Source organism: Doryrhamphus excisus, chromosome 4 (genome assembly GCF_030265055.1).
Source record: "Doryrhamphus excisus isolate RoL2022-K1 chromosome 4, RoL_Dexc_1.0, whole genome shotgun sequence".
Taxonomy (NCBI): Eukaryota; Metazoa; Chordata; class Actinopteri; order Syngnathiformes; family Syngnathidae; genus Doryrhamphus; species Doryrhamphus excisus.
This window is the reverse complement of record NC_080469.1, coordinates 13,130,424-13,152,858: the sequence shown is the minus strand read 5'-3', so window position 1 is coordinate 13,152,858 and position 22,435 is coordinate 13,130,424. Positions and strand designations below refer to the sequence as shown.

Here is a 22,435-nt window from a genome sequence, read left to right as displayed (position 1 = left end):
CTGTAATGTCACTCACTGAGTATACTCAGACATTAGCAGGCCTTGTTCAATAAGCTGAAAATAGACGCTTATAGGAGCCTCATCTTAGGTTTCTGCCCCGTATTTGATCAGGAAATGTTCAGGAAAAATTCAATGAATTCAACTTAAAATCTTTGAAATCATACAGTTCAATGGACAAATATTAATATCATATTTGTTTGTGTCTTTTGGCTTTTTCCTGATTACGGAGTCGCCACAGCAGATGTTTTTGATCCGCATACCGATTTTTGGCTTGAGCCCTTGAAATTCCGGATGCCCTTCCTTACGAATGCTGATGATGCTTACTAATTGAGATTCGAAGTCCAGAACACTAACTACTACACCGCAGCGGTCTCAAGTATTAATATCATATATTATGGTAAATTGAAATAAACTTGGCAGGACGGTGGGTGAGTGGTTAGGCCACACAGCTAGGAGACCAGGGTTCGATTACCCGCTTAGGCATCTCTGTGTGGAGTTTGCATGTTCTCCCCGTGCATGCGTGGGTTCTGTCCGGGTAATGGTTGCCTATTTGTGCTGGCAACCAGCTGGCAACCAGTCCAAGGTGTACCCCGCCTCCCGCCCAAAGACAGCTGGGATAGGCTCCAGCATGCCCGCGCCCCTCGTGAGGATAATCGGTACAGAAAATGAAATGGATGGATGGTCTTTCACTTGTATAGCGCTTTTCCACCTCCACGGCACTCAAAGTGCTTTGACACTTTAGCACATTTACCTACTGATGACACAGCATCAGGAGCAACAGGGGGTTCAGCATCTTGCCCAATGATACTTCGACATGATGAAGCAGGACGGAGGATTGAACCTGACACTTATGACTTAAGACGTTTCTAAAAATGAAATTTTAGAAAGCAGTTTTTTTCTGGCCGACTTTGGAAACAAGCAAGGACAAGGAAGCAAATGTTTACATGATTGAGACCTGTCTTTGGCATATAAATGTATATTGTTAATTCATGTAAATATGGACATTTTTGAATGGAGATCGGCTGATGCGAAACCTGTGTTGTGTCCTCTCTTTGAACCACAGCTTTGAAGTTGAGGTATCTGATGCCGCGGGCTGTGTCCTTTGAGGCCTTGCATGCTCAGTGTGGCAATCACTGTTGTCATAAAAACCATTATCAGGCGCTTTGCGGCCACTGAGTTTCAGGTAGAGCTTTATTAGCCTGACTTGCAAGATGGTCATTACGCGACATTTATGTTGCTATAGTGACTTGAAGGCTTTACCTTGTACTATTTTGCTTAACCTGCTTAAAATTCAAATATGAGTCAATCACCTGATATGAAGCTTGTGGGCTAAATTTGCACTTTAAATGTTTGCTGTCGAGTCAGAAGGAAATTGCAGCAACCATATGATTTGAAGTAATCGCATACAAGCACATCGTATATAAATATACAATACATACATATAAATATTGGCATGCTTTGGAAATAAACGCAAAGCCACAGAGAGCGCCGAAAAAGTACATAGGGGGTTTAAAGACGACAGCCTGCTTGCAGAATCAGAGTGAAATGAATGACTGTTGGTTAGTGGCTTCTGACACTGAGCCATGTCTGCATTGCTCTGTTGACTCAGAAGATTAGCTCGGCAAGCACTAAAGCTAATCTAGCAGTTATAGATTTGTGTGTGCGTGTATGTGTGTTATCTATCTGCCGATCCCTCCACTGACAGGGACTTGGGGGGGGGGGGGGCTAAAGGTATTAACAGATGGGCACTGAACTGATGTCTCTAGAGAGAGTGAGCTAGTGCTGCACTTAAATCGAGTTGGCACAGCCAGTGATTGTGCCCATGGATCATCCTGCTCTAGATGAAGATGAAAATGACATACTTTTTAAAAGAAACATCACTAATCAGTGATGTTTTGCGAACAGTAGTTGGATACAATAAATCATTAAGTGACTCACCCGTATTTCCCTCCTCTTCAGCGCCATTCCGCTGTGCTGTAGCGTTTTTGTGTCTTTGTAACAACATATTGCTCTATGCCCATGTAGGTTCCACCTTCTATAATGGCGTTCTACAGCCTTGACAACAAAAAAATCTAAATTCTATTTTTAGCTTGCAATACTGTACCTTTAATAATTATGACATACGTGAAGAATAATGATAAATAAAAGTGATGAAATAGGAATATATTTGTAATCAATACAAAAATAAGTTACAGTAAGTAGAGAACTTGAGGTTTTGTTTATGTCTTTCGGCTTTTCCCTGATTATGAAGTCGCCACTGATTTTTGTTAAGCCCTTGAAATTCCGGATACTCATCCTGAAGAATACCGATAATGCTTACTAGTGGAGATTCAAACCCGAGGTGTCCGCTCCAAAGTTCAGAATGCTAACCACTACACCACGGCAGGCTTATTTTATAAGTAATTTCTTTACATAAATAGAGCAATGACTATATTCATTCATATATTCATTTTCTACTGCTTATCCTCACAAGGGCCGCGGGGGTGCTGGAGCCTATCCCACCTGTCTTCGGGCGAGAGGCGGGGTTGAATCCGGGTCTCCTTGCTGTGCAGCCCCAATGACTATATAAAAAAAGTTTTTGTACTTTGATCTTGTATTATATGCATACTAGCATTTTCAAATTGGATTTCAAGTTTTTCCAGTTGATTTTTTTTCTAGTTAGACTGCATACTGTAGCTACACTGTTGCAACTCCTTTGGTCGGCTTCTACTCAATGCAACATATTTTTTTATTCTCTGCTAAAACAGATATGGACATAATAATATATAAAATGTTAGTATATAGACTCCAGTATACCCCTGCGACCTTAGTGAGGATAAGGGGCATAGAAAATTGATGGATGGATGGATTTTAGTATGTTATAATTCTTTTTTTTGCATGAGGAATACCTGTGAAATATAATTTTTTCTATCACAGGATACCTTTCAGCAGGAATTCAAAAGTCATGATCCTCTTTTATGCTGTATTTTTCCCTCTTTTTTATCCAGCAGCCATCAATCATCAGTGGCAAGCATCTCCGGATGGTTTTTATCACCTCAGAAATGCCCAAGGCATCAATTTAAGGTGCATTTTCACTGAATATATTGTATATGCCTACCCTGAGGCCGTCTATGCACATAGGAAGCCATTTTCCTATTGTTTATAGACAGTTTGGTAGCGGCCGCATTTAGTTCATCAACCTTCAATTGGTATTCATTGCTTTACCTCAGACTAAATAATCATTCAGATCAGCCGTACCTCGTTCCTTGCTTATGGATTTCCTTCTAAAGTGTGTCTCTATCATTATTAATTTCTAACCATTTATCCTTGGCATAACAATCTTGATCTTTTAGGGGTGGCCTGGTTTGTCAACTTGCTGTGAAGCAGGTAAAGGTCAGTGTTCAATGGGGAAAAAAATGAGTTGAGTGAGTTTTCTCAACAATATGAAGCAAAACATACATTATGAATATAATTGTATTTATTTCAGACAGTGTTTATGAAACACCTGTAACTTGCAGTGCAGCTTTTATCTTTTTTAATGAATACATATACAGTATCCCAAGATGACACTTCCACAACATTTGGATCCTAGTGCCATATTGGATCATTGAAGAGATCTGTTTAAGTATTTGCTGTGAGAGCAAGTGTTTCATGCCACCGCAATACCAAAACCAATAATCATCTAGTTGATATGCAGTGTCATAAGCTTTCAGCTCTTGGGCTCTTTTTTCGCATACCTAATGACCTTAAAAATGTCCCATTATGGTTGATTTGGTTCCCAAATATTCATTGTCCTCAACATCACCCTAGTGGATTGCTAATATTGTCTTAAGTACTCATAAAACACAATAGTTCTCTTTGTCCTGCTTATTGGCATTAAGCTTCGAACAGGAAACTGTAATGCAACATTTCCACCAACCAGCAGGGTAGTGAAAATAGTAATAGAAGCATTCTGTCTTCACAATTTTGCGATAGATGATGTGTGTGTGTGTTTTTTTTAATGTCTTTCCATACTTCTCCTTCAGTGTCCATCAGGATCAGCCTGCTGGGTCTTGCAGGGATTTTCTCTTGCCTTCATCCCACACATCTCTGCATCACTGATCAGTCAGTACAAGTGCATAGAGTCCAATTTTTTTTTCCTATCACATTGTGGCTAATGGCAGATTGTTATCCTCTGCTGACTTTTTTTAGACTTTTGTCTGGAGTTTGTTACATTCCCTGATAGTGTAAAAACTGAGCATTATTATTTTTGTAAAAGCAGAGTTTCTGATGCAATTCTTGCATTGGATGTCACGCAACTGAAGAGTCATTTAATAGATGAGACCTGGTAGTGATTTTTGTTTCAGTTTCATGTTCATGGCAGAGAGAGAGACATACAGAACTAAATTAGCATCCTACCCAATCGTCCAGGAACTGGTTAAGTACACAGCTGAACACCATGAATGTCATTAATGCTTCTTTTTGATGACCAAAAACCTGGACACTCAGCCCCATCAATGAGATACTCAAATGATGCTCAAAGTGTATTAAAAAGATGCACTTGATTATTTTTTCATCACACCTATACAGGGTGTGAAAAGTGGACTTTTGGTCACCCTAAGTCATAATCAGTCATTTTTCAGTCAGAATGCCATAAGTAGCCTTTCTTTGGCAGAGGAAAGATGATCGACTCTTGCTCTTATTTTGTCAAACTCTCTCACGGCTTGTTGGAATATTGACGGATAGATTTAATCTACCTGGAAGCAAGAACATTGCAGCTCTTTGCTCTGCGCTGCTATCACTTTGATTTGAAACATTTAAGTATGACCAACCAAGTGTTCAAGCACTTTTTCACACCACTGTATATACAGCATATACTGACCAGAATATAAGCCAATTGATTTTTTTCAAAACATATTTTTGTTGATATTGCCATGAAAATGAATATGATCCACTTTCCAACAGACCTTTCAGACATTTTTTCATTTCACTTTCTCATCCCTCCAAGTCACTATGTGAGAGGCGAGTGACAAGAAGAAAAGCTCTTAAAATATCTAGACCTGTTTCTCGTGAAACAAAAAAGCCAGCCAGACTCCCCCAGTATTGTACATCTTCCCTTCTGTTTTTTTTAATACATTTTCTTAGGATCAGGAGGGCGAGTGGCTGCCACACATTTGGAGTCCTGGTGACTCATCCAGAGGTTGATAGAAAAACCCTTGAGCACAACCTTCAACCCTTAATTGCTCTAGTGTAGCTTCCGCTGTCACTACATGCCTGTGTATGTGAATGGTCAGTATTCGAGTTCTATTAAAATGTACTAATAAAAGCCAAATTGCTTCATTCATATCTGTCAAGAGTAGTTTCACATCTGCTTTCGACTTGCCATGCCGAGTGTGAGGCCAACCTCGGGTAACATTGTAATCGAAGGAATCGGAAGTGCTCCACTCCAAGTTGTGTCATTCTGTCTGTTATTTTCCATCCTCTTTCATTGTTTGCCGGATCAATAACAACGCTCCCTTGAGACTGCCAATAACACTTAGTGTTTCTCGTGCAGCTAAATGTCAATGATGAAGCTCGGGAAGATGAAAAGTGATGTGGCAAAACAACACACTGTGCAGAAACATATTGCATGGTATGGTGTGCTAACCCACAGAGGAAGTTTGTCAAGGATCTAAGATAGAAACCAATATACAGGAAACCTATATGACATGTTTTGTGTGTATCTGTACACAGAATCCTCCTGCAGGCTTATAATCATAGCCCCTCTCCAGATGGAGGACTCAGCAGAGGTCTTCCTGCTTCCTCCGGGCAAGGGAAGTAGGGGGCTACTATGTGTTTGTGTGTGTGCATATTGAGGGAGGTATTGAACTGTCACATCCTAAGAATCCACCAGGGAATGAGCATCACATAGAGACAATCACATTAGATGACAGATTTTTCCACCATCCATCCATATCACACAACTTAGCGGACACGTGCCTTTATTGCTTTCTGTGTAAAAAGGACTGCTTGATTGGTCAGTTTATCCACAGAGGTTATATTTATCATGTCTTTCATCCCTGAAAAGACTGACAGGAAAAAATAGAAGATACAAATATGAACCACAAATGAAATCCTTGCCTGGATAATTGCCCTTTGATGCCAATGTCAGTACAGACAGTGTACATGAGATGCTTGGTGGAACGACAAATATGGGATTTATTCTAATATTGCTGCAGGGGAGATCTACTTCCTGTACATAGTTAGGATAGTGTTTAAAGTGTTTTGCTGTTTTAACATCGGAATATAACACAAACTTCTTGCTTTTAGTGTTTTTTTACAACACTTAATCCAAAAAGAACGCAGTGAAATAAGAAGACCGACATTTAAAATAGAAGACTCCACTGTCATCATATGTTCTTCAAAGTTAAGACAGAGTGTTCTCTTCTTTTTTTTTTTTTTGACATTTTGCAATGGTTAACTTCTTTTTGACACTGGGAAACTAATTAAATATTTTCGAAAGTGAGATGCCTGAGACCAGAATGATATCTGATATATAAATATTGTTCAGCACAGTTGCATTGATGACATACTGTATGATTCCATAGTAACCAGCTTCTGTTTGACTGACAAGTGAGAATGGACCTTGTTTTCACTCTTGTAAGAGTAGATGGACGATGTCACAAGGTCAACATGTCTCTGCCTCAGCTACATATGACCATGATTAGAAACGTACAATATGCATATCTCGCAACACTCGAGAACAGAATGAAATCAGCTCCTATTGAAATGCCATCTGAGTGCATATGATTTTTTGGTACAAAATGCATCTCTTCATATTGCATTTCTTTCCACATATGTATTATTCTGCTCTCAACATTTCATTTGAACTATTTTACTTTAAGAATTCTGCAGCAAAATTGAACATCTATCAAGTTGAGCTCCCAGAAGAGATATTAATCACTTGTGTGAACGTGTAACAGCATGCCTAGTAGCGTTGTTTGCAAATGCTTCATTATTTTAATATGGTGGTGTTTCATTTGCTCCTTCGCCAACTGTTGTGCATTTTAAATGTGAGGTAAAACAAACTAAAATGATGTGAGGCTGCCATCAACCAGCCTGGTTCTGGTGTGTTGAGCTGTTGCCCCCTGGTGGCCGTCTTTTTTTTTTTTTTTTTTTTTTTTTACTAAGCATGCAATTTCAATGCAGTAAATCAAACAGCAGTGAGTCTATTCTATCATTCTATTCTATTCATTTTATTATGTTTGTGTGGTTTTTGTTATATGCAGTTCTGGTTTTTGCATGCGCTGAGGTGGAGGTGTGTTTTTGTACATATGTAGGCTGCCATCTAGAGTGAGAAGCGAGGAAGTGCAGGAAAATGCTTCTTTTTGATACCCATTTCAGGGTTGATATGTGAAGCAGTAAGGTTAGAAGGAATGGGCCTGCACTCATGTTTTCTCATTCCAGCAACCCCTCTACTGAACACACACACACACACACAATAATTTGATAGACAGCTCCTCCGAGGTCTTGAAGGTCCCCAGGGAAAGTGGAGGGTATTGAGGTAGAGATTCCTAATGTCAGTCCCTGACTCTTAGCAGGGCAGCTATAAATGTGCTGTAGTGTCTTCCAGAGAAATTGGAATATTTTCATATAATATATGTTTTAAAAATGTATGTATGCACGTGAGCCACATGATTTACTTATCTGTAAATTAAATTGACATTTTGTGATGTGCATCTTCATTCAGAATCACTCACTTTTATTCCCCTCTCTAGTTCATTGTCCCTCAAGGTTTTCTAATGTAATCCAAGCTCCTCTCTTTGTATTCCGCATCCATTCAGATCAGCACACCTTTTATTTGGACATACAGTTCCCAAACCCGCAGCTGACCCACTTGTGATATTAATTGCAGCTGCAATCATTGTTCCAGTTTATTTGTTTAGCATCATACAGTATGTTATCATCAACACACATAAACCCCCTGGCCATCACACTCCCTTCTCAACAAATCCAGGCAACCATTTCACAGCTCGAGTTGTTAATTTGGCTTTGTTGTGTGGCCATGGTTTGTTTTCGACAAGAAAAGTGTTTTCTGGTCTTGGTCATCAGTATAGCTGATTGTGAGAGAGAAGCAACAGATGTAAAATGCTTAAAATACGACAGAAAATCAATGATTACACCGCTTATCCTCACTAGGGTTGTGGGGGTATGCTGGAGCCTATCCCTGACTTCAGACAAGAGGCGGGGTACACCCTGGACTGGTCGCCAGCCAATCACAGTGCACATGTGGACAAACAACCATTCACACTCACATTCATACCTATGGACAATTAAGTCGCCAATTAACCTAGCATGTTTTTGGAATGCGGGAGGAAACCGGAGTACCTGGAGAACATGCAAACTTCACACAGATATGCCAGGTCTTACAATCTCCTGATTGTGTGGCCAACATGCTAACCCCTTGGCCACTGTGCGACCCAGATGGAATACATTATTAAGATAATACTGTTTTATTCATGGGCTACATGGCGGAAAAGTGGTTAGAGCGCAGGCCTCACAGCTAGGAGACCCGAGTTTGATTCCACCCTCGATCATCTCTGTGTGGAGTTTGCATGTTCTCCCTGTACGTGCGTGGGTTTCCTCCCACATTCCAAAAACATGCTAGGTTAATTGGTGACTCCAAATTGTCCATAGGTATGAATGTGAGTGTGAATGGTTGTTTGTCTATATGTGCCCTGTGATTAGCTGGTGACCAGTCCAGGGTGTACCCCGCCTCTCGCCCGAAGAGAGCTGGGATAGGCTCCAGCACCCCTGCGACCGTTGTGAGGAAAAGCAGTATAAAATGAAAATGAATGTTTTATTCACATGGAGTAATTTAGTCCCATAACGATAGCCTTGCCCCTTGCTTTGCAGCTGGTGTGTTAAGTGGTGTTTATACTTGCACACATTTCGCCTCTGCATTATCCTGCAAATTGTGTGCCATTTATGGCACTCCTGAAAAGCGTGCCGACTAGTTTGAGCACTGTTTGCATTCTGGTTATGCACAACATGCATGATGGAAAATGGTGCGTATTGGCACAAAATGACCACGCTTCAGCATGACTGATTTACACCTTGTCAATTATTGTTTACGCCTAGTGCACAACAATACTACATGTGATGCACATTGTTCCGGTATGGTTATGCATTGTGCATCCGTGAAGCAGTCGTGGTATTATTTGGTCTTGCTGTACCTTGCATGATGCAATGAAACAGCTTACATCACCTCGAGCTTTAGTATTTCCCCGATTTGCAAGGGACCTGCAAGATGTAAACTCCATAGAAGGAGCACATGGAAAAAAAGAAAGGTAAGTCTATGTTATGTAAAAAAAATGAAACAAAATGGCTCTTCCTACTGCCTGAACCATTTGTGTGGCAACACCCTCAACTTGAATAGTTCTGGGGTGAATGACGGTACAATGTATGTACGGACCCCCCAGCACTACACGGGCTACATAAAAAGCAAAACCGTGAGAACTTTGTTCTACTATTTAACAATACACTCACTGTTTTTTTTAATTGTAATCTTCTCCCACAAATCCATCAAAGTATTCATCTTCTGAATAACTGGGCTATTTCGCCATCAAACATGCTCGGTTCTCTCTTTTAAGAGAGGAAAATACGGTATTTTGCAAAAAGCACATCAATGAGGACTTCCTCTGGAAATCATTTTACTGAATGCAATTACAGTTACTATCAGAGCCATTATAAAACTGTGATATTTTTCCAATATTCAGGATTAAAAACATCAATCCAGAAACGGTTTTCCAAGATTCATCACTATGCAGCAATTACATGGAAATTCAATTTCACCTACAACTAACAATCAAATATACATATAGAATAGAAGTGGAAAGATCTCTGCTGGTTCAAAAAGTGTCACTTATTACCACAGCGAGGTGTCTGTGCAGTAAACCACACAAGCATGGTCCAACCCAGAGACCCCTGGCTGTGAGGCTCTATAGCAATTCAGTGTAAAAAGTTCTTAACAGTTCTTGACAGAAAAAGCTTTGTGTTTGGTGTCTCATATGCACACCTTTCCTGTTTCCTTCTCACATTCTGTCCTGTGTTTTATTGCAAGTCATGCAGAGTATTTTGTGTATGACATTACATTCTTGTTACAGCTCTTTTTTTATCCTTCTTGTATTTGTGTGGGGTTTCTATGTGGTTTTATTGGTGTGTTTAGATTATGTTTTCTCATTGCTGCCTGTACTTTCTCTATGATGACCCTGATGTAGTAGTGTGTCCTTTTTTAGTTGACTTTTACTTTCCTTTACTTTTTGGTATTGCCCATTTTGGGTTTTGACACAGTTTTCATATAGGGAATCAACACTATCAGGCCATTGTCTGGTTTGTAAAAAAAAAACTGTTTAGAATATATGAATGCTAAACCATGTCATTTCAAGGCAATTAGGTTTATTATTTACCCAACATGAATTCACTATAAAACCAACCTCTTGAAAATAACCTCAAAATATGCAGCAAATTATGTGTGTTCAAAATCCTACAAGACATTATGCACAGACAGTTCATTGATTCTACTGTAGTGTGTGTTGTAATTCATTCATTCATTTTCCACCGCTTATCCTCACGAGGGTTGTGGGGGTGCTGGAGCCTATCCCAGTTGACTTCGGGCGAGAGGCCGGGTACACCCTGGACTGGTCGACAGACAAAAACTCACACATGTATGGGGAGAACATGCAAACTCCATACAGAGATGGCCAAGGGTGGAATTGAACTCGGGATTCCTAGCTGTGAGGCCTGCCCACTAACCACTCGGCCCCGCCGTGCAGCCCCTATTGTAAATCAATAAGTTCTAATAAAACATGCATGATGACAGGCTCAAAATCTCTTCAATGTACTTTTAATCAGATTATTCACAGGCCCGCTGAGGATTAATTTTTAGGATTAATTAATGACTACCCATTCATTATGAGTTGTATTTAATTTTGATCATTTGATCAAACCTTCACCAGTTTGCATTTTTTGTATCGTATAGTACACTGGGGTCAGATTTTACGTCCCAAAGTACTACTAATGTGTGATTCGAGTCCAGGTGGTGTGTGTGCCGACTAGTTCATGTGGATGGTTCCATATTGGGTTTTTTGTTGTACTCAAACTTCCCATTGAGAGCCATTGAGAGCGAGTTGTTTCCTGACTCCCAGTCGTGTTGGAGCATCAATCCGTGCCAGTGAGTGGAATTGGGGTATTTTGAGTCACTATGCAATGCAGTATGTTTATTATGCTAATTTAAAGAATATGTAATCCATGTTCTACACCAGCTGCATGGTGGGCTGGTGGTAGTGCGCAGGCCACACAGCTAGGAGACCCAGGTTCGATTCCACCCTGGCCACTATCTGTGTGGAGTTTGCATGTTCTCCCCATACAAGCGTGGGTTTTTTCCGGGTACTCCGGTTAAATTAAACAGGTTAATTGGCGACTGTCCATAGCGAATGGTTGTTTGTCTATATGTGCCCGGTGATTGGCTGGCGGCCAGTCCAGGGTCTACCCCGCCTGAGGACAGCTGGGATAGGCTCCAGCACCCCCGCGACCTTCTTGAGAATAAGTGGTAGAAAATGAATGAATGAACGTTCGAATGCTGTCTTTGGGTGAGAGGCAGGGTGCACCCGCCAATCGCATTATAATTAATCATACAGGCAATGAATCTGGATTAACACATTTTTCAATGAATTTATATTTATGACATATTAAAATTGTTACAATGGTGTGGTTTGGACACTGATTCTGGCATTTATAACATAAAACCTCCTGTTGTAATAAATTCTGTGATTAGCTCAAGTGAATGTCATTAGTTAATGAGCAGTAACAGACAGTTGCACGGTGCAAATACACAACACTGTATGTTGCATTATAGCGCATCTCCAATTGCATCATTTGATGAAAGCAGGCGGGGAAAATTGACATCCACAGTTTTTAATATGTTGCGTAACCAATTTAAGCAGCATCTGCAAACCAGTAAGTAGGTCGCATTCCTTGTAGACACAGCAGCGATATTTTTTTTTCTCATGTGCTTCCATTTTCAGGCTCCATCAGAATTCCCTCTCAGAGAGAGCAGCCACTGGTTCACACAGTTCCCTCTTGACCATCATCCAGTGCTGCACCACCTCTCCTCCAATTGATCTTGTTTCTTGTCCTCCTTACTTTCATCACTGGGCTTTTTTCCCAACTCTGCTTTTTTTCTTAATTTTGACTTTCAGCATTACCTTTGTCTTCTCATTCTCTCTCCCTCTTGCTCATCTTGGAGACAGTGGCTGAAAGGCAGCCTTCAACGTAACTCATTGGCCGTCACGCTGCTCCGTTTATGCGCTCCATCCTCTCTCTTCTGCGCTATTGTGCACTGCACTGCTTCTCTCTCTCCTTTTTCTCACCCCTCTCCTCCCTCTCTCTCTCTATCATCCTTTCCCTACCTGCATCCCTCTCACACTGCACGCTCTTATCTCTTGAGTGCGTTCCTCAGCTCTGCTTCACTTGGAGGAAATACCACACACTCTTGTTTTTGTCTCTCGGGTGGAAGTGGAAATTAATGCTCCTGGTTTTCCAGCCTTTCCTCGGACTCTGTGGATCTGTGGGGGCCTGAGGAGTGGGAGAGGGTGGGAGGGAGGGTGTTGAGAAAGCTGCTCAAGTGGGCGCTTCTTCTAGGCTTCTACCAAGCGGTGATTGTGGTTGATGGTTGCGCCTGAAGGGTCATGCCCTGGGACTTGTGCGCTTTACGGTGCTTGGAGTTGGAGATCCTCTCCCATTTTTGCCCCCCTTGGTGGGGCAACCTTGAGCCTGGTGCCGGGGGAAGCTTCCAGGCACCGGTGGCTGCACCGTGAAGAGTGGGCACCATGAACCAACTGGATGCGCCACGGCCACTCAACTGGACTATCAGAAAACTGTGCCATGCAGCCTTCCTGCCATCTGTACGTCTCCTCAAGGTAAACACACACATCAGGGAGAAAAGCGGGAAGCTGAGGCTATAAGGTGTAAAACAAGAATCAATGGATGCAGCATCTTTGGGTGACTTACTCCGGCAACATTAGTCAGGAATTGGTGTTTTCACAAACAGAAGTGTGGCAAAACTGCTGGCATAAAGCTGCCATTGAGCGAAGACAAAAGACAGAGCGGGAGCGGAGATGCATATTAGGCTAATGGAAAGTGGACATTTTTGGAGAACAGACAGAAGATGACACAAAAGTGGGAGGGGGCATCCAGTTGTGGATGTGTAACATGGTTTTCAATGAGGGTTAACATGAAATGTGGAAGGTTGATGCAAATAGCAAGAGGCAGAAAAAAAGAGGAGATTTGTACGGGCGAATGAGCAATGATGTTAAAAGAATGATGATGGATGCACCGAGAAGGGTCAGGATCTAGACCAGGTAGATCTGCAGTCAAACCAAAGTTGGCATGTTATGAAATTGATTCAATAATGTACCTTGATGGAAAGTTGCGCTGGTCTTTTTTTTTTTTTTTTCATTTCAAGAAATTACTAAAAGGGTATTGTCCAACACACCTCATCAGTGTGAGTTGATGGTCATGTCTTCCTGCAGGTAGTTACAGTTGTGTAATAGACTACAGTATATGGCTTGTTTACAGACACATGTACACCTTTTTATTATTCATGCACATCTTAGGGGCTCCTTCACCCTCTCCTGATCCGGGAATGTCATAGAAAAGCCTTTTGCTCTGATGTTGGAGCACACAGCTGATGTTGCATGTCATGCATTTGCATATGTATAGCCTGGGTAAATGAATTTCATTGTAACTCTTGATTGAATGTGGATATGTGTGTGTGTGTGTCTAGATGTGTGCATAGTGCTGTGACTAACAGTTAGCGAAACTCACCCAAGATTAAGCATTTTGTGCACACCAATGCATTCCCACACATCTATATTGCATTGTGGAACTGCTGTAGTTGAATAGGTGCTCTAATTTGGTATTAGACCAAAAACATGAACCAAAAATTTACCTCGGAACTGCAGCTGTCATGAATGAGCTCAGTGTACCTTTTAGAACAAAGTTCATAGCAATAACTCTGGGCTCTTTTTTTTTTTGCTTTTGTGGCAGTTATTATCAAAAGATGGACTGTCAATCATGCATGATGTTACACGACACAAGATCTCAGTTCAGCAAGCAGGAAAGGATTAACTCCGCACAAGTTTGGTGTTTTGACAATTTTTTGTGGCATTTTTGTGACACTTATTCAAATAGAAGAAGCAGCTTCAAGAATGGGATTAAAGAAAAGAATTACGCCAGAAGTTACAGTACATCAAGTAAATGGATACGCACTGCAAGCAGTCTGAGCTACAATTTTTAGTTCCGTTATTTCCAATAAAAAACCAAATCAATCTGGAAAAGATTGTGTTGAACCTTGTAGCTTGGTTGCAATGAACATTTCATCTCATATTATTGAGCAAAATGCCTCTAATACCACTCTGAAACATTTTTGAGAATTTATATGTTGCTCTGTTGAATTTTGACAAGGTTCTAAGTAGAACTTATCTCTCTTTCAGTGTGGTTGAATTTCTGAACTGTTGTGTTTGGATACAGTAGGGCATCATTCTTAAAAGACCCTGAAGGTTATGGAACAAAAAATGCAAGCGGTAGAACCAAAAAAATGTCACCAGCCCTTTGGTCTGATTGTCTGTCAACACAATGAAGGTTGTTGCTGGAGCAGAATGCGATCTAATATAAAATGTACTGGAACCTTGAAGGTCCCAATGGCTACCAACTTTACTAGCATGAGAAGGAGATCACACAGAGATGTTTTCCACATGGCACAATAGAGGGGGTTCAACGGAACAATGGAGCTTCAGGTTGTGCAGGGGCGTCAAATGGCAGATTGCTGTGTGGAGATGTTGAGAATCACTGAAAGCCCTCGTCTGTGTGGTAAATTTTTCAATAGGACAATGCCAGTCTGATAAAAGATGAATTACTCCCAGATGAATGACGTCACTCTTTTGGAACATCCTATGTGTTCGCCTGATCTAAATCCAACTGAGAACCTTTGGGGATGGATGGCAATTCAATGGATGCCCTCCAGGGGGTGTTGCGCTATGGTGCTCTACTTTTGTAGACCAGGTGCAGGCATGGCGCACCTGCACTACGAATACGCACTTGGAAAATTTTGTGAGCAGCGCAGTCTGGCACAGCGCTGCGCACCCACGCCTCCGTCCCTCTCACAGGCGCAAGTGGCACAGAGGGGGGGAAGTGAGAGTGTAATCTTAACCAATCAAATAAACACCTCTCATTGTCTCAGTGTCTCACGTTCTTCATTAACAAACAATGGAGTCGGAGCTATGCCATACGTAGCCATACTACCCTGAACTTTTCCCTGCATCAAGACATCCCCTAATTTGTCACGGTGCTTTTAACATCGTGTCATCTTCAGTGTGTTGTAGCTCTGAGGACCCATAGCAATCACAGAAATGAGTTGTACTCTATTACACAAAATGATGAATGGGAGTACTCCAGCCAGTTTGTCTAAAGCATTTGTCAGCCAATGTGAAAAATGCCAAAGCAATCACAAAATTGTACAACTGTGAAATGCAGACTGTAGCAGAATTTGCAGTTTATTGAAAATGTCGTGCTTCCCTGCCTCGCTTGTTTTTGTTTTTTTTTCTTTTTTTCCTGTGTCGAATCTTTCACAGTATTTGCTGTTATTGTTGGAGTTTCTGGAGGACTGTTACAGGAGGTACAGCAGGTGTGCAAAATGATAAATTCTTACTGTCAATGCAATAAAAGCTTGGTTAGAGGTCGGGCCACTATTTTCTCGAAATAAATATACAAAAATGGATACCACAGTGGCCCGACTGAGGCATTGTATTTGAACGCTCCTCAGCAGACATCAAGCTGTCAGGGTGAAATGAATCTAACAGGCATGTCAAGGAGATGTCTGCATGGCTAGCATTTCCTCCTATGTCTAGTCATTACCTGCCCTCCACTGCCCTCTAGTTTACATGCACGTGAGAAAGCAGCAAATTGACTGTGAGGGGTGTTCTTTGTCCTCCTTGGCCACTATAAATGTGCATTTTGTTAATGTTGCAGCCAATACAAGCTCCTGTCTGTTAGACAATAAGATAAACCTAGCACATGAAACCCAAATAGATAGACATTTTATTAAGGGACAATGTAAATATGTAATAATATATACATCCATTTTCTATACCGCTTATTCTCATGAGGGTCACTGGCTGGAGCCTATCCCAGGTGTCTTCGGGCAAGAGGCGGGGCACACCCTGGACTGGTTGCCAGCCAATCACAGGGCACATATAGACAAACAACCATTCACACTCACATTCATACCTATGGACAATTTGGAGTCGCCAATTAAACTAGCATGTTTTTGGAATGTGGGAGGAAACTGGAGTACCTGGAGAAAACCCATGCAAAGGGAGAACATGCAAACTCCACACAGAGATGGCCAAACGGGGAATCGAACCCCAGTCTCCTAACTGTGTAATTTGCAGGGTTGTGGCATATTTTTCCTTTTGTCTGCAGCTACAAAGCACCAAAGCATCAAGTGTGCTAACATGAAGAAAAACCTTTCAAGACACGACACTCATGTTAAGTGGGCGTGTATGTACAATTTTTGTTTGTTTGCTCATGAGTGGGCAAAGGGCGACCCGAGGCAGGCTGAGATATTGATCGTTTATTTGCACAGTGGCAAATAAATCCTCTTGTTTACAATCCATACTCTGCAAAGACATTCAAAACTTGACTGGGTTTGCCATTGTAAGCTAACAATAATTTATTTTATTATTCCTGAGGTGTATGTTCTCATGTTTGCACTTCAAATACACGCATGCGAAATGACAACATTTAATGTGTTATACTGCATGTCTTAGATTGACCTGCATTGGTGCTTGCTGCATTTTGTGTGCCATCAGCTCCGCTGTAGAGCTCTGCTCATGTGAAGATAATGTGACCAGCAGTCATACTGTTTTCTCACATTGTAATGATGCGGCACAAAAGCTGTCAAAACATGTTTGGTGGATTGACATTTTATCAGGCAGGGGCAAAAAAAACCCAAAACATGTGATCAACTTGCTTTTGTGTTTTTCTTTAAACCTCTGTCAATTTACTTTAATGGTTCCCTATTATATAAAATGTTCTAACACTTATATATGTCTGTAGAGCAACAAGGTACATGAAAAAAATCATAATTTTCCTTACAAAGAGGTGATGATGCAACTCTACAATAGAAGAGAGCACACCACACCACAAGGTGTCTGAAGTGCATTTTATAAGAACTTGCCCTGCATCTTTGCCATTGAAATATGCTGTACAACATCTCTCGCATTGAAATGTTAATGCATGCACACACACAGTTCAGGTGCACATGTGAAAATTGTAAATATTTCATGGTTTTACATTTGTAAAAAAAAAATATTTTCATTTAAAACAACAATTTTTTTGTGTTGTTTATGTTGTGGCATCATTGTTGAGACATTTTGGCTAAATATGTGTCAAAGTTTGAAATGCTTGAAATGTATTTTTTTTTACAGTAAAAGTAGCACTCCTGTTTCCTCCCACATTCCAAAAACATGCTAGGTTAATTGGCGACAATAAATTGTCCATAGGTATGAATGTGAGTGGGGATGGTTGTTCCCTACTCATATATACCTCTCGTCTGAAGTCATTAGGGATAGGCTCCAACATACCCCCACGACCCTAATGAGGATACGCGGCATAGAAAATGAATGACGGTACATACAAATGGTCGGAAGGGCTGTTGAGTCAGTGCGAAGGCATTACTACATTACACGTAGCAATGTGAATACAACTGTTGGACAATTGTACTATTCTATATCGCCTGCATTTGGATGCTGTACTTGTTGCTTTGCACTAACAGCTGTGACACCATTGCTTGTTTTTCCCCCATTTATTACCGTAATTGGATTTGGCATTCATTGAGGTTTTGATCAAAGGTACTTGAAATCTCATCTCCGTCAGCCTGCACCCCACATCCCAGGTATTTTTTCACCATTGACAACGCCTGACACTTTTACAGTTTTAAGTCTGGGATTTTTGCTCGGATTGGGGAGGATCAAGTGAACAGAAGACATTATGACACATGAAGAGAAATAGAAAATATTTGATCTTTATTTTGGCAACTTAAATCTTTTTTTGTATTCAGTCACATACTCCCTGTCGTTTAGCGATCGGTGCTATTCATATCGTTTCATTTTCATACCTCCCTTCACCTTCCTACAGTATCTTCCTCATACCTCTCTTTCTCTGTTCTTTGTGTTAGTCGCGTGTGCCGGGCCCTTTCTCCCCCCTCCCCTTCCTCCCCCCACGCAATCATGAAGCATATATAACACTGTCTTATGCAAAATACATGAGGGATGGCATGCTGCTGCTAAAAAAATAAATCTGTCTAATGCTAAAAATAAATGCGTTACATAAAAAGATCCTCCGCTGCATATTATATCATAGAGTTGGAGCATGGCAATGGTATGCAAATAATTGGTGTCACTACCTATATTTTTTGGTATCTACAGTAGTCACCGTAAGGCGCTGCTTAAGTGGTAGTAAAATTCACAGTAATTATCCCTCTGAGACATTTTTTCTACATAGTTTAACAGATGTTGTTATATGCCAAAGGCACCATAAATGCAGAGAGTAGACTTTATATTTAAGCATAAATGGCCGCAAATACTGTAACCGTGTAAAAGTAGAAAAAAATGAATGGGACTAATTGTTTGTGGAAAGGGCACAAATGACACTGTGGTGCTGTCCGTCTTTTCGGGGGCGCTCGTGTTCCAACCTCCCACCCTACTGTATTGTTAGCTATGACTGCTAATTGCTGATAGCCATATAGGACGGGCATATGCTTGTGCATGAGCCGTGTGTGAATGCCAGTCATTAACACCACTCCTCGTTTTTTCGGGTCGAAAGACATATCTCATTCAGTTGACCGCATAATTGTGAAGAACATAGATTTAATATACAGTTTTTGTACAGTCTGTTCCCTGATGTGCTGCACCATTGTTCTCGTAGATTGCTGTGGTTCAATGGTGGATGCTGTCACCATTGTCACCTGCAGCATTGGAGAGGTTTTTGATGAAAGTTCAAATACTGACAATTTACAAGGAACGGGAAGAGAAAAGGGAAAATGTGAGGGTTGACAGGTATGAATCTGATATACAGCTGTAAAAAAGAAGTTAACCACAATAACATTGATTAAATTGTCATACAATAAGTTAACAAAAATTAGAACGGTACAACACTACCTAGCAGCTTTATAAACTGTACGACCTCATTGCTGTGTAAATTCAGAATGCCTATACCTGCATGCACTAGTACAGGTACAGCATCTCACAACCGCAGTACCATCCATCCATGCATTTTTATGCCGCTTATCCTCATTAGGGTCACCCTCTTTTAATGGTTTTTCAAAAAATCTATGAATTAATCCAAAAAAGCCAAACTTAAGCAAATGATATGTATTATTTTCAAGCATTTTCAAGCATAAATATGTTCAAAATGAATATATGTTCTGAAAAATCTTTAGATTTTTTTAATATGCAGCACTTGAGGAGGGGGGGAGGTTTGGACACTCCTGACATGAACAAAAAGATAATGTTCTGCATGTCGACACAACAGGAAGTTGGTGTAAATATAAAAACAGGAAGTGTCATCTAGACTTTCGATGATGCGTCGTCTTTTTTCTGCTGTGTGGCGCTTGTGGTGTGACGTCAAACCAGCTCCAAGGTCCTGACACATTTCCCAGTGCATTTGAGGTCGATGTTCCTGCTCGCTCTTCCCTGTCAGACTTTATTCTGACACGTTCCAAAGTGTGGAGAGCAGATGCGACTTGAGTGTTGGATCAAAGTGGAGGAAAGGGTGTCTTGTGATGCGAACGCCTTTTGGCTTTCCCTCCCTTTCACACTTTTCCCTGCTATTTGGTGGCGTGCACAGGATGCATCACAGCTCGCTTGTTTGCGTCTCACTGAAGTAGCAAAAAAGCTCATTTAGGAGATTTCAATAAAAACATCATGAAGCTAATGAGGTGCAATGAAAACATAAGCTGGCAATTACCGCATCGTTCTCTTACACGAGTGCTCAAACAAGACATTTCCTCTTTGGCATTTTTCCACATGCTATGGAAATATCTTTTATGCTCGCTAAAACATCCGTCTCTGTTAACAAGAAACCGGCTCCAACAAACAATGTGTTGTCATGTATCTTTGCTTTTGCATGCTTTTGTCCTGAATTAATGCAACATACACTGTAGGATGAATCCCCTAACCACTCCACTGCTGAAACATTTATGAGAATGAGACACTGAAAGGACCAGAAGTTTCAGAATAGATGCATAATTTGGCAAAACACCTCTAACTGTGGATTTTTCTCACACGCCAATATGCAAACGTCAGCGGTACAGAACACGCACAGACAGACACACACAACATTGCAAATATCATATCCATCCACATTTCCCACCTTGTAGTGAGAACAGCTATGCCGGTGAGATGGATAAAACCTAACCATCGACCTATAACCTTTAAACGGCCATGGGGACTGTGATACAGTCAATGGAAGGGCTATTTAATAATGTATGAGAGCAGTAAATCCTCATGAAATGGTATGGACAGACTGACAGTGGAATTTCCACTATATGTATTCATATTTACAGAGTGTTGGCAAAGACATAGTTATTTTTTGTTGCACCATATTATACTATAATTTTCTTTTCTTTGCTTCATTTAACAAACTGGTGGGTTACGCAGAATATATGCCATACTTATTAATAGAAAGTTAAATAACAGCAACATCTTGAGGCGGGCGGCACGGCGGTCGAGTGGTTAGCGCGCAGACCTCACAGCGAGGAGACCAGGGTTCAATCCCGCCCTTGGCCATCTCTGTGTGGAGTTTGCATGTTCTCCCCGTACATGCGTGGGTTTTCTCCGGGTACTCCGGTTTCCTCCCACATTCCAAAAACATGCTAGGTTAATTGGCGACTCCAAATAGTCCATAGGTATGAATGTGAGTGTGAATGGTTGTTTATCTATATGTGCCCTGTGATTGGCTGGCGACCAGTCCAGGGTGTACCCCGCCTCTCACCCAAAGACAGCTGGGATAGGCTCCAGCATCCCCTGCGACCCTTGTGAGGAAAAGCGGTAGAAAATGAATGAATGAATGAATGAACATCTTGAGGCCTAATACAAAAATTCTGCCTTCACAAAAACAATATTTTTTGATTGATACAATTAATTTATCAATAGCATTATTGGAATTGTGGCTTGCAGTAAGTGTAGTGGAACTGCACTGCATCATACAGATCACATGGACTAATTACACATTTTTCAAATGATCTCAGAGTGCTATTGGCCATTTGTGCCGTATAAAGAAGAAAAGTCAGGTCCCTTGGCTGCCAAGGGGCTCAAAAAAATCAATGAGGGCAAGACACTACACTCCATGCAGGGATTGCTACTCGCCGCAATAATACCAGCCACAGGTGACCGGCTTTTGTGATCGGACACTTATCGGCAAATGCCGATCATGTAATTTTTCATGTAAATCAGCCGATACTGATCGGTGGCTGATCAGTATCAAAATCAATAATCAATATTAGCGACCCATCAAAGTATAGGCTACCTAAGAAATCAATAAATATGTAAAAATGAACAGAAGTTGATGTTTTTTATATTATTTTCTAGCCCCAGTATACTTTGTTTAAAGGGGTAATCTTGGTATACAGTAAATAAGCTGTTAATATAACAACATGCATACACATATTTTTAGGTTATTTACGGCTGATTAATATGTCTGCAATCAATCAATACACACACTAGTAAATGCACAGGTCAATACATTCCCACTGAATCACTCTTGCTCGTCTGTCAGGGCTGTTAAAGTAATGAAAAACCCTGCTGATTTGTGAGGGCCCCGATGATTGAAATTGCATCCCCCTCAGGAGGTTAAAATTAGTGGAGACAACTGCAGCCATGCTGATACTCAGACATGTGTTATCAATCAAACGTGATCATGCCATGCAGAGCCCAAAGTTCTGCACTGCATTGACAGAACTGCTGAAGTGACACAAAAGTAGAACCATGGATAGTGACAGTGCACTGAAGCATGTCATGCTGAGCTGTAAAAAAAAGTGCAGCCAAGGGGAAAAGTCTGATTGTTAGTCCCAAGCTTAAGACTACATTCAACATTGTTCAACAGTGTGATGTTGTTTGGAGTTACTAGGTGGATTTCATTATCGATACAGCATAGCCTGCGGCGATAAATATTACGATTTGTGTATATGTACATAGAATTATAGGAATATCAAACGTTAGCAATTGCATTTGGATTGCAGTTTGATGTTAATGGTCCTAAAAATGACACATGGCCTAATTGTATCTCTCTTGTGGGCAATACACTGGTTTATAATCATTTTTCTATTTTGTACAGAAAATATGTGCACACGCTGCTGCCTTTCCTGCAGATGGTACGG

The 22,435-nt window shown here is 40.9% G+C and overlaps 1 protein-coding gene across 12 annotated transcripts in view; it reads left to right on the top strand.

The window, feature by feature from the left end:
- Positions 1–22,435, top strand: part of trpm3 (transient receptor potential cation channel, subfamily M, member 3) — a 134,863-nt gene that overhangs the window by 19,990 nt on the left and 92,438 nt on the right. For 3 of the 12 annotated variants that reach the window (XM_058072042.1, XM_058072038.1, XM_058072035.1), the window contains exon 1: positions 11,519–12,917. The exons of 8 other annotated variants lie outside the window; for them this stretch is intronic. In XM_058072042.1, coding sequence (XP_057928025.1) covers positions 12,828–12,917 — 90 coding nt within the window. In that variant the 5' untranslated portion in view covers positions 11,519–12,827. Of the gene's footprint in view, positions 1–11,518; positions 12,918–22,435 lie in introns of those variants that run through there. One more of the 12 variants, XM_058072041.1, reaches the window with a different exon arrangement.